Source organism: Bos mutus, chromosome 20 (genome assembly GCF_027580195.1).
Source record: "Bos mutus isolate GX-2022 chromosome 20, NWIPB_WYAK_1.1, whole genome shotgun sequence".
NCBI lineage: Eukaryota > Metazoa > Chordata > Mammalia > Artiodactyla > Bovidae > Bos > Bos mutus.
This window is the reverse complement of record NC_091636.1, coordinates 30,505,089-30,518,254: the sequence shown is the minus strand read 5'-3', so window position 1 is coordinate 30,518,254 and position 13,166 is coordinate 30,505,089. Positions and strand designations below refer to the sequence as shown.

At 41.9% G+C, this 13,166-nt stretch overlaps 1 protein-coding gene across 8 annotated transcripts in view; it reads right to left on the bottom strand.

The window, feature by feature from the left end:
• ARHGEF28 (Rho guanine nucleotide exchange factor 28) overlaps positions 1 to 13,166 on the bottom strand; it is a 345,798-nt gene that overhangs the window by 111,974 nt on the left and 220,658 nt on the right. For all 8 annotated transcript variants that reach the window (XM_070357593.1, XM_070357587.1, XM_070357588.1 and 5 more), the window contains one exon: positions 227 to 348. In XM_070357593.1, coding sequence (XP_070213694.1) covers positions 227 to 348 — 122 coding nt within the window. The remainder of the gene's footprint in view (positions 1 to 226; positions 349 to 13,166) is intronic.

Below are 13,166 nucleotides of genomic sequence, written 5' to 3'. Positions count from 1 at the left end.
TGTCCTAAGACCCCTCCCATGGTGCTTCTCGGTGGAAGTTAAGGTGTGCTGGGTTCCCAAGAAAGGACCTACGTCAAGAGATCGTATGATGAGATTCCACAGCAACATCACCTGGCTGCTCTTAGGCTGGAATTTTCCGAGGATACAACAATGCACAATGGAATTCTGAGATGCGCACATTTTTAAAAGAGGACAGATCCCCCTAGCGACGGCACTCATACCTCACCTGATCTATCACCATGCAGTTAGCGTAGACGTCATCACCACCATTCAGCATGTCAGAGAGCTGGCCAGCAGCAAGCAATGTTGAGGGGTGCTTGGATTTTTTGAGGGCATCAAAGGAACGATCTAGAGGAAAAATGAAAACAGGGCAAATAAATAGAAGGAATTTATTTTACAGTCGAGCTTTACTGTCTTAACCAAACCACAAGAAAAAAATCAAGATGGCATTTCGCTGTCTTCACATAACAAGATCAACAATGCAAGCATTTTCTCTTCTACATCCAAACCCTCTGTTAGCTAAAACATTTGTAAAGAATGTATCATTTCAGATAAAGAAATATGTGCCCATTTCAAGTACTATTTTTCCAACCATGAAAGATTTTTGTAAGAATCAACTGGGTTTTTGGTCTTCAATTCTTAACACTAAACTAAAACTCATTTCACTTTATATAGCACAGAAGCATTAGTGACCATACTCGAAGCCTCGGATTCCACTGAAGTAGTCAGGCTCCAGACCTTTTCCGAAAGGACCCTGGATAGGACGCAGTCTGGCCATTCATTGCCTGCTGAATATGTATAATCTCATACAGAGAGAGTTTTGTTTCTATGTTTACTACAGAAATGTTTTCGCTTGCTTTCCATGTTCTCAGGTTTGTTCCAGGCAGGCAAAGTTGCTCAAAGTTGAGTCCCAGAGAGTTGAGATGTTACTGTATTTGTGAGGAATATAAAAAGAATGAAAGTTGCTCAGTCGTGTCCAACTGTTTGTGACCCCATGGACTATATAGTCCATGGAATTCTCCAGGCCAGAATACTGGAGTGGGTAGCCTTTCTGTTCTCCAGGGAAGGAGACCCAGGGATCAAACTGGTGTTTCCTGCATTTCAGGTGGATTCTTTACCAACTGAGCTATGAGGGGAGCCCTATATGAGGAAGATAAAGTTGAGGATAATAAAACATTGTCAAGTCAGAATGCCTCATTTTTTGTGACTCTGGTTAACTTACTTGATCTCCAAAAACATTTATAAAGTATCCTCATCCATAAAGAAGCAGATAATTATGGTGCTTTCTTCATAGTGTGGTTATAAGGATTAAATGAGTTCAGACATGAGAAGCACTTAACACATGCCTGGCACTTAGCAATTGCTCAATAAATATTGTCACTGTTATATTTGATGTTTTGTTATTATTAATGGTGATTTTACCATGTTCAGTGTGAGGTACAAGGTTATTAATATTAATCATACTGTATTATCCTAACAGTAGATTCTTAATACCTGTAAATTACTTTAATAAGTTACAGCCACAGCAAATGCCATCCTCACTGACATCCCAGTAACGTTTCTTGAGTGGGTGCAAAAGGGTTAGTGCTGCCTCTGCTCCATCAGAAGTGGCCCTAATCCTACCACCTGTCTTATTTATGTCATGACTTAAAATCCAGGTAAGCCCATGGGAGTGAGTTGAGAAATGAAAAAACATTAATAACTGTTGCACTAATGTACCAGAAGTTAAAAAAAAAAAACAACTCTATTCTTCATGGAAAATCCTGGACAACAATATAAAATTCAAATATAAATATGTATGAGCCAAATGGCCCTGGGCTCAGATTCTACATCTAAGTATACCTCTTCCCTACAGAACAGTGAAGTGAAATTTAATTAAGCTTCTTGAGGAAATATACAATGTAAAAGCAAAACTTCATGTCTACAGTGTCTTGTTTTATCAAATTATTTAAATAGATGGAATATAACATACAAAACCCATAAATACTTCTTAAGTATAATTTTTATGATCAATTACTATACATTTTTATGCTAATTACAAAAAAAAATAAAAGCATGTTCTAAAGGGTATAAATCAAGAATCTGACAAATCTCAATGTGTTCTGAAGAAAATACTTGCTCATTTATCATTTTCCAGAATGTTTGAAAAACAATCATAAATAACATGACCCTCTGAGCTGTAATTAATCCAGCTTAACTGCTCTACAATGTCTTAAGTTCACAGACTATAAAATAGCTGGCTGGGGAGTCTGGTCATGCCCCTTTTTAAATATTTTGATCATGGCTAAATTAAGACTTCATTGATAACTAGACTATCTAAGAACTAACATTACACTCAACTAAACAGTTGCAAACAATTGATGGATTTTCTATCTTAAAGACACAGAACCAAATGAAATATTCCCCCAAATTGTCTGGCGCCAGTGAATGCATTGCCATTTAGCCAATATCCAAGTTCATAATTACCAAGAGAGCAAGTCCTATGTTCAAAACTGACCCTCACATCTCAAGGCTGAGCAGGACCAAGAACTACTTCCATGTTCATATACACAGGTATAAAGTCACTTGGATTCAGTGTTTCTTCCACAAACACATCTACCTGGCCCAATATAGCAGATCAGAATGTATACAGAGGTGATACACAGCAGTAAAATAAACTTTAAGATAGCAGAGCTACTTGGACCAAGTTGGTGTATAATTTGTTTTCCACATGATTAATTTAATCAGTATTTTAGAAAATGATGTAATTTGTTTACAAAGACAGATCTATAATCTCTTATCTGTGATTCTGAAATCTAGAAATCTCTGAAAATCAAAACTTTTTTTCTTATATTTGGTTCAAAAACATATTTCGTGACCTGAGCTGAACCACATGGGGTCATGTATTTATCTTTATTTATCCCACTGTACATTCATATATTTTCTTGCAGAAATACTGCAGTACTTGATGATGGCACTGCCTCAGTATCTCCTATGCAAGTCATATCATATATAACAGCTCTCTGCCAATAAGACCTGAACATTTTGAATTCCAAAACAAATACAGAAGAGACCGTAGATCTTTATACAATTAACCATAGCAAAGGTTGTTTTTCTTTAGTCACCAAGTCCTGTCTGTCTCTTTTGCGACCCCATGGACTATAGCCCGCCAAGCTCCTCTGTCCATGGTATTTCCCAGGCAAGAATGCTAGAGTGGGTTGCCACTTCCTTTTCCAGGAGATCTTCCCAACCCAGAAATCAAACCCACATCTCCTGCATTGGCAGGTGGATTCTTTACCACTGAGCCACCAGGGAAGCCCTTAGCAGATATCAGACCAATATTTCCCATAATTTTGCCATTCCTCTATGAAATTCACTGTTTTGCCATGTCTACATATCACCTACATTATTATATACTCTAGTTCTTGTTTTTAGATTAACTCATCATTTTCCTTTGATTAAAACTAATTTTCATAGAAAAACCTTATCCTCACTATAAACAGAAAACCAGTATTTCCTGTTGAAAGTAGAACAGAATTACACATACTAAAACAAGGAAACACAGAACAATGAAACTACATTCTGACCAAACACAGTTGCCTATCAAAGTTGGGGATCTTCAGAGCCTGCTCTCTGTCATAAAGGGAGATCCTGATAGATTTCAGTTCAGTTGCTCAGTCGCTCAGTCATGTCCAACTCTTTGTGACCCCATGAATCGCAGCACGCCAGGCCTCCCTGTCCATCACCAACTCCCGGAGTTCATTCAGACTCACGTCCATCGAGTCAGTGACGCCATCCAGCCACCTCATCCTTTCTTGTCCCCTTCTCCTCCTGCCCTGAATCCCTCCCAGCATCAGAGTCTTTTCCAATGAGTCAACTCTTCGCATGAGGTGGCCAAAGGACTGGAGTTTCAGCTTTAGCATCATTTCTTCCAAAGAAATCCCAGGGCTGATCTCCTTCAGAATGGACTGGTTGGATCTCCTTGCAGTCCAAGGGACTCTCAAGAGTCTTCTCCAACACCACAGTTCAAAAGCATCAATTCTTTGGCACTCAGCTTTCTTCACAGTCCAACTCTCACATCCATACATGACCACTGGAAAAACCATAGCCTTGACTAGACAGACATTTGTTGGCAAAGTAATGTCTCTGCTTTTCAATATGCTATCTAGGTTGGTCATGACTTTTCTTCCAAGCAGTAAGCGTCTTTTAATTTCATGGCTGCAGTCACCATCTGCAGTGATTTTGGGGCCCCAAAAAATAAAGTCTGACACTGTTTCCACTGTTTCCCCATCTATTTCCCATGAAGTGATGGGACCGGATACCATGATCTTCGTTTTCTGAATGTTGAGCTTTAAGCCAACTTTTTCACTCTCTTCTTTCACCTTCATCAAGAAGCTTTTTAGTTCCTCTTCACTTTCTGCCATAAGGGTGGTGTCATCTGCATATATGAGGTTATTGGTATTTCTCCCGGCAAACTTGATTCCAGCTTGTGCTTCTTCCAGTCCAGTGTTTCTCATGATGTACTCTGCATATAAGTTAAATAAGCAGGGTGACAATATACAGCCTTGACATACTCCTTTTCCTATTTGGAACCAGTCTGTTGTTCCCTGTCCAGTTCTAACTGTTGCTTCCGGACCTGCATACAGATTTCTCAAGAGGCAGGTCAGGTGGTCTGGTATTCCCATCTCTTGAAGAATTTTCTACCGTTTATTGTGATCCACACAGTCAAAGGCTTTGGCATAGTCAATAAAGCAGAAATAGATGTTTTTCTGGAACCCTCTTGCTTTTTCGATGATCCAGTGGATGTTGGCAATGTGATCTCTGGTTCCTCTGCCTTTTCTAAAACCAGCTTGAACATCAGGAAGTTCACGGTTCACGTATTGCTGAAGCCTGGCTTGGAGAATTTTGAGCATTACTTTACTAGCGTGTGAGATGAGTGCAATTGTGCAGTAGTTTGAGCATTCTTTGGCATTGCCTTTCTTTGGGATTGGAATGAAAACTGACCTTTTCCAGTCCTGTGGCCACTGCTGAGTTTTCCAAATTTGCTGGCATATTGAGTGCAGCACTTTCACGGCATCATCTTTCAGGATTTGAAAGAGCTCAACTGGAATTCCATCACCTCCACTAGCTTTGTTCGTAGTGATGCTTTCTAAGGCCCACTTGACTTCATATTCCAGGATGTCTGGCTCTAGGTCAGTGATCACATCATTGTGATTATCTGGGTCATGAAGATCTTTTTTGTACAATTCTTCTGTGTATTCTTGCCATCTCTTCTTAATATCTTCTGCTTCGTTAGGTCCATACCATTTCTGTCCTTTATCGAGCCCATCTTTGCATGAAATGTTCCCTTGGTATCTCTAATTTTCTTGAAGAGATCTCTAGTCTTTCCCATTCTGTTGTTTTCCTCTATTTCTTTGCACTGATCGCTGAGGAAGGCTTTCTTATCTCTCCTTGCTATTCTTTGGAACTCTGCATTCAGTTGTTTATATCTTTCCTTTTCTCCTTTGCTTTTCGCTTCTCTTCTTTTCACAGCTATTTGTAAGGCCTCCTCAGACAGCCATTTTGCTTTTTTGCATTTCTTTTCCATGGGGATGGTCTTGATCCCTGTCTCCTGTACAATGTCATGAACCTCTGTCCATAGTTCATCAGGCACTCTATCAGATCTAGGCCCTTAAATCTATTTCTCACTTCCACTGTATAATCATAAGGGATTTGATTTAGGTCATACCTGAATGGTCTAGTGGTTTTCCCTACTTTCTTCAATTTCAGTCTGAATTTGGCAATAAGGAGTTCATGATCTGAGCCACAGTCAGCTCCTGGTCTTGTTTTTTGTTGACTGTATAGAGCTTCTCCATCTTTGGCTGCAAAGAACATAATCAATCTGATTTCGGTGTTGACCATCTGGTGATGTCCATGTGTAGAGTCTTCTCTTGTGTTGTTGGAAGAGGGTGTTTGCTATGAACAGTGCATTTTCTTGGCAAAACTCTATCAGTATTTGCCCTGTTTCATTCCGTATTCCAAGGCCAAATTTGCCTGTTACTCCAGGTGTTTCTTGACTTCCTACTTTTGCATCCAGTCCCCTATAATGAAAAGGGCATCTTTTTTGGGTGTTAGTTCTAAAAGGTCTTGTAGGTCTTCATAGAACCGTTCAACTTCATCTTCTTCAGTGTTACTGGTTGGGGCATAGACTTGGATTACTGTGATATTGAATGGTTTGCCTTGGAAACAAATAGAGATCATTCTGTCGTTTTTGAGATTGTATCCAAGTACTGCATTCTGGACTCTTTTGTTGACCATGATGGCTACTCCATTTCTTCTGAGGGACTCCTGTCCGCAGTAGTAGATATAATGGTCATCTGAGTTAAATTCACCCATTCCAGTCCATTTCAGTTTGCTGATTCCTAGAAAGTCGACGTTCACTCTTGCCATCTCCTGTTTGACCACTTCCAATTTGCCTTGATTCATGGACCTGACATTCCAGGTTCCTATGCAATATTGCTCTTTACAGCATCGGACCTTGCTTCTATCTCCAGTCGCATCCACAGCTGGGTATTGTTTTTGCTTTGGCTCCATCCCTTCATTCTTTCTGGAGTTATTTCTCCACTGCTCTCCAGTAGCATACTGGGCACCTACTGACCTGGGGAGTTCCTCTTTAGTATCCTATCACTTTGCCTTTTCACACTGTTCATGGGAACAGTATGAAAGGTCTGGGAGATGTTACAAGGGCAATGGTGCCAACTGACTTCCTCCTTGAATCAGAGTTAGAAGAAAACAGAAAAGGAAATACCTGCCTTACTAGGTGACTCAGAGTCATCTCGTGTTAGGCTGGGACACCATATCAAAGATCAACAGTGGCCAGAGGACTTACCCTACACTTTGGACAACTGGCCTAGACCATGTCTTCATCCTGTCCCTTAGGAAATGATAGTAAGCCTTGTTGATGGAGGGCATGGCTATACAAAATCTTAAAAGAGTAGCAAGAAAGGAAAATCCCCTCTCTCCATCTGTCATCCAAAACCTGCCATGTAGATTTTTCTGGGTCACACACTGCAACTGTTTATAAAACTGGCCCCCAAATCCTTTGCAGTGTAACTCCCTGAAGCATCCATAGCCTCCACTTGCCAGGATATATCAAAAGATAACAGGACCTAGAAGTGAATACAGACTAATAACCCAAAAGAGGACACAGACTTACTAGACTTCCACTCTTTTACTAACTTCAATACCAGTTACTACAAATAAGGAGCTGCAGACCAGCAGAAATAAGATTTATTGTGGAAAGAAAAGAGTCGTATACAGTATCTTCAAATAAACATCAGTTACATACATTCATATTAAAGTGATTAATGCTCTATTGCTAGTTTCAGTTCAAAGAAAAACCTACAAGTTTCATAAAAAAAATCTTATCAAGATTTTCAAGATATATGATTTAATTACTTCCATATGTAACCACTTTAGTAGTGAATTAAGGGAAAAATTATTGCTCCCCCTGCAAAAAAAAATATATCCTTCAGGTCTTTCTTCAATGAACATACAGAAATAATTTACAATAAAAAAAAATCAACTCTTTGTCCTAAATGAATGCTGATTTGTAAACAGTTTTTCTTAGCAAAAAAATTAATTGTAGAGTTTTGCTGATAGTATTAATTTTTAGTATTTGGTAAACTCATATTTCAGAGATGGTTTAAAAGTAACAAAAACTCAATTCCCATCCAATAGCTGCCCATTTTAAATGAGTAAAGAGCAGTGCTCTGCAGTCATTAAGAACAAGGGTCTTGGAATGCTTGGATTCAAAGTTCTACTCCACCATCTATTAGCTGTGTGACGCTGGGCAAGTTACTTAACCTCTTCATATCTCCACTACCTGATCTATAAAATAGGGATGATAATACATCTCTCTCATCGAATTGCTGTATGTATTAAATAGTTCAAACTTTAAGTGATTAGAACACAATCTGAAACAAAGGATTTTAACCTGACACAAACTAATGCTTGCTATTATTAGAAAAGTAAACGAGGTTATATAATTTTAATTCTCTCATGGAGTTTTGAGAGTCCCTTGGACTGCAAGGAGATCCAACCAGTCCATTCTGAAGGAGATCAGTCCTGGGTGTTCTTTGGAAGGAACGATGCTAAAGCTGAAACTCCAGTCCTTTGGCCACCTGATGCAAAGAGGTGACTCGTTGGAAAAGAGTCTGATGCTGGGAGGGATTGGGGGCAGGAGGAGAAGGGGACGACAGAGGATGAGATGGCTGGATGGCATCACCAACTCGATGGACATGAGTCTGAGTGAACTCCCGGAGTTGGTGATGGACAGGGAGGCCTGGCATGCTGCGATTCATGGGGTCGCAAAGAGTCGGACACGACTGAGCGACTGAACTGAACTGAACTGAACTGATGTAGTTTTGCTTCTTAAAAAAAACAATTTCAACTTTGGTTATAACTTGACACATATAAAACCAATCCAAGGCAACTGGAATTGCACAAAACATTCTGTTTACTACATGAAGAGCTCCTAAACTGTTTTAACTCTTATTTCCAGATTCAGTTCACATTAAAAAACTTTGCCAAGTTCATCCTGAACACAGTAACCAAAACAACAAACCCAACCTGCCGGTAAAATTTACCTCCAGCAATTTAAGGATGAGATCTTACGCAATGGGAGAGATTATAAGAGCAGGACGAACAAAGCATCCAGTCAGACAATCAGAGACAGCGTTTCTCAAGAACAAAGGGAAGATTTCAGAAACTACGATGTTCTAACATGATGAAGTGGACTCGGGCCAGGTTCTCCCTGCAGAATGCCTGGAGGATAAACAGTAACTCCAAGGGGATCTCCAGCTCTCTCTGCCCCGCACCCGCCTGCCCTTTATTCTCCCTGCTCTGTAATGTGATCTGTGGGACGTCTCCCTGCAGCAGCAGTTTTCAGCAGCACTCCTCGCTATACTAGACACGCTAGTGAGGTGACGCACAAGAGACATTCACCTGGAGCGGGAAGGGGAATCCAGCGGATAGTGAGGCCGGAAAGGTGGGGGCATGCCTGTTCTCTGACACCAAATCTGTCCCCGCCCTGGCAGGAAACAGTTAAGAGCATTGACCGCTCTACAGCCTCTGCAACCTGACTTCTAATGAAATCCAATTCTGCCTCAAGAAGCCAAGGGCCTAGTAGGCAGTAAGGGAAAGCGTGGCCTATTTGCCTGGTTACATAAGAGACCCACACCCAGACATAAACAAACCTGACTACGGCAGCTTCTGCAAACCTGCTGCTGACCTGGGTTGACTCACTCTGGGTACCAAGCTCTCGCTGCTAAAGGCAGAACAGGGCCTCTGAGTTCACCTCTCCTGTGTGCGTGTGTGTTTCTCTCTTTCACTCATTCATTCATTCAGTTTTTTTTAGACCTAGAAGCTTATGAACACAGCAAAAGAGTTTATTGAGAATGACTAACCATCACAAAAAAAAGCAGGTAAAGCTGACTTTTAAGGTCAGTGCCCAGCACTGCACCTAACCCATGCCCTTCCAGTTACAGAATCTGGAGGTCAGCTCTCCTGTGACCTACAGCAGCCTCTGGTGCAGATGACTGCCTTTTTGCCCCCTTCTCTCTCTCTCCCCCAGGCCTTTCCTTCTCAGTCTCCCTCATCTTCTAGATTTGGCAAGTTGCAGTGCTGCAGGGCCAATCCTCAAACCTCTTTTCTTTCTCTCTGCACTCATTCTCCAGGTCCTCTGACAGTACGGCATTACGTACCACGATAAGATGACAACTCCCAAATTTTCACCCCCATCCCAGCTCTCTCCCCTGAATACAACTGTCTCCTTGGTATTGCCACTGAGTTGTACAGCAGCCATGTCAAACACAACAGGTGTGAAACACAACTCACCATTTTCCCTCCTACACCGACTCCTCCCAGGAGATAGCAACCCTTGCACTGTTCTCTTTCACAACCTATAGACCCAGAACCTGACCTTTCCTCATCACTCCACTACTACCCACGGCACCACCGCCACCTTCTTGTCAAGACTACCACAAGGTATCATCTCCGCACTGGCCACCTTCCATCCGCTTCTCTGTCCTTCACAGCAGAGGCAGTGCACTTCTTTCACAGACGAAATCAAATCATGCTCTGCCTCCGCAGAATTTTCCAGTGGCTTCCGACCTCATTCTGAGTTAGAGCCAAACTTTACCACAACCTACAGAGTCTCACCAAACTGGCCTGGGGCCCCATTCCCATGCTGAGGGTGGAGAGGCTCCCACACACTCAAGCGATTCTTGGACACAAGCTGACTGTCCTACAGCTCAACTCAACTCTGACACTGCCTACCAGAAGACAGCGTCAGATTCCAAAGGCTGAGCGTTCAATCCTACAAACTGCCACCCCGATAAATTTCAGACGCCAAGTGCAAGCTCAGGTTGTTACCTGTACTTATGATCAACTGGCTATAAATCCAAAGTTCCCAGAATTTCTTCCCGGGGCTTGATCAACTTGCTAGAGTGACTCATGGTCCTCAAATACACATTTTACTTACCAGATCACCAGCTTATCATAAAAGGATATAACGCAGGAGTAGCCAGAGGGAAGGGATATACAGGGCAAGATATAGGGAAGGGGTATGGTGCTTTTGCGTCCTCTCCTATCAGACCAGTCACCTGATACTTCCATGTGTTCACCAACTGAAGCTTCCCAAACCCTTCTGGGGTTTTGTGGAGGCTTCACTAAACAGACATGATTGATTAAATCTCTGGCCATTGTTGATTACTCAATCTTCAGCCCCCATACTTAGATCCAAAGTCATCTCATCAAACACAACAAAAGCACCTGTATCATTCTCAGCACTTGGAACCTTCCAAGGGTTTTAGCTGCTCTGTGACCCCCCCCCCAAAAAAAAGCAGCTAAAGACCAAATATTATTTCTTATTATAAACAAAATATCACAATTACATAATCTCCCCCTCCTCCACCCTAAACCAAACTCTCTGAAGTCTGCCCCTTGGTCTACCATCCATGCTGGCCCTGCTGTTCTGTGCCCCAGGCCATTTTCACCTGCTGTTCTATCAGAAGTTCTTTTCTCCTGGATACACAGAAGACTTGCTCCTTCCCTTACTTTCTTCCACTCTCTACGCAAACGTTATCACAGAAGCTGACCCTTACATGTATCAAATAGCAACCCCCTACGCTCTTGTCTTATTTTCTCCTACACCACGTAACATCACCTAGCATATCATGTATTTATCATGTATTGTCTGTTTCCTTCTACTAGAATGTAAGCTCCAGAGAAGGGCGACTTTGAATGCTTTGTTCACTCCCCCAGTGCCCAGAACCACATCAGATACATAGTACATTCTCGGTAATATATTCTCCAAAGGAGTGAATACTTTCTTATTGAGAAAAGGACAGAACCCCTGCACCCAGTACAACAAAACACCACTCTCTTATGGTCTGGCAAGGTTTTCTCTGATTCTGAGGGGTTTCCTGTTGCCTAGCTGTTCTTGTACTACTCCAGGTGGTGATGGGAGTGTCACTTTCGTATTCCTCTCATTCATCCACCCATTTACTCATTCATTCTTTTTCAGCACTTACTGAGTGTCTACTGACTACTGGTCCCCACGCTCCCTGGCCTCCGGCCTCCAGCCTCCGCCTCTGATGTCCCCAAAGCACAGTCACTATGGACGACCCCCAGGAGGTCCCCGCACAAGACTCAAGAGTCACGAGGCTGTCCTCCTCCTCGGGGCACTTCCTGCCTGCTTCCTCTGTGTTTTGTTCTGTGTCGTCTACCACACTGCAGTGATGACAGTCTCATTTTGCCCCTCCTGTTAGGATAAGTAACTGTTCTGGTTGGTGTCTGAGCTGAAAACAGACACCCCATTGTGCAGACCATCACAGATGTTAAGGGTTTCCTGTGTGACTCTATCGATGTGCCCTCTCTAGCAATAGCCCAGAAATATTACTCTTTAATCTCTCATTTAAAATATCAGGTAGGTTATTTTTAAAGGAATAATGGGACTTCCCAGGTGGCACTAGTGGTAAAAAAAAAAAAAAAAAAACCCACCTGCCAATGCAGGTGATATAAGAGATGTTGAGTTCAATCCCTGGGTCAGGAAGATCCCCTGGAGGAGGGCATGGCAACCCACTCCAGTATTCTTGCCTGGAGAATCCCATGGACAGAGGAGCCTGGTGGGCTACAGTCCATGGGGTTGCAAAGAATTGAACTGGACTGAAGTGACTGAGCATGCATACACAGGTAGGTTTGCAAAGTAAAGGTACTTGAAGAAGATGATCGGGGCTGGGGGAGGGGGGAACATTAAAAGGGAGACAGTAGAAGCCAACAATTAGATACTTGAGGAGTAAGCATCTACTGGACACCTGTGCCATACTGGATACTTACACGGGTTAATGTCACTATTTTAGCTATCACAGATAGAGCTCTGAACCAAGCACCATACAATTTTTATATATTAACTTGTTTGATTCCCAAAGCCACCCATTAAAAGCCACGCTATTTGTTATTTTTGCAGATTAGGAAACTGTGGTGCTATTTAATGACCTTACCAAGGTCCCACAACCAGGAAACAGCAACTCTAGAGAGGCAGGTATTCTCCCAGGTAGGTCAAAGTACTTTATCTAATAATTGGAATTACTCAGTGTCCTACTTTACAAAACCAAAGACATTGGTATTTGAGCAATGTCTGGTATTTTCCATTAGGAAGTTTCATTAATAGGTTACAGTATGACTTGTACCCCAGTGATTTCTTCACTTCCTGCCCCTGGAGACCTACTGCCAGAATACAATGTGATCTGTGCTGAGAAAACACTCATGCAATAGTAAAGACATGATTTCATTTGGTTTACCCACAGAATCACATGCAAGGTAACCAGGAGAAAAAACTGAGACGATACACGGATGCTAATTTCTATTTCTAGGTGACGGACGAAGCACAGGTGGTTTTCCACTTTCAACACTTTCCTGTCTGTAATTTCTAGATTTCTGATAACCATTTTTACAACTAAAATAAGGGGGGAAAACTAAGTCATGGTTTAAAAACTTGCCTCCTGTTATGAAAGGACAGCTGTGGGATCTCATGCAAAATAGATTATCAGTAAATCAAGTGTATCGGGTAATAGGCATGTAAATGTGTTCACTGGAAAAGTTGTACCCAAGCATCCACAGTATTGTTTTAAATACCTGCTAACCCC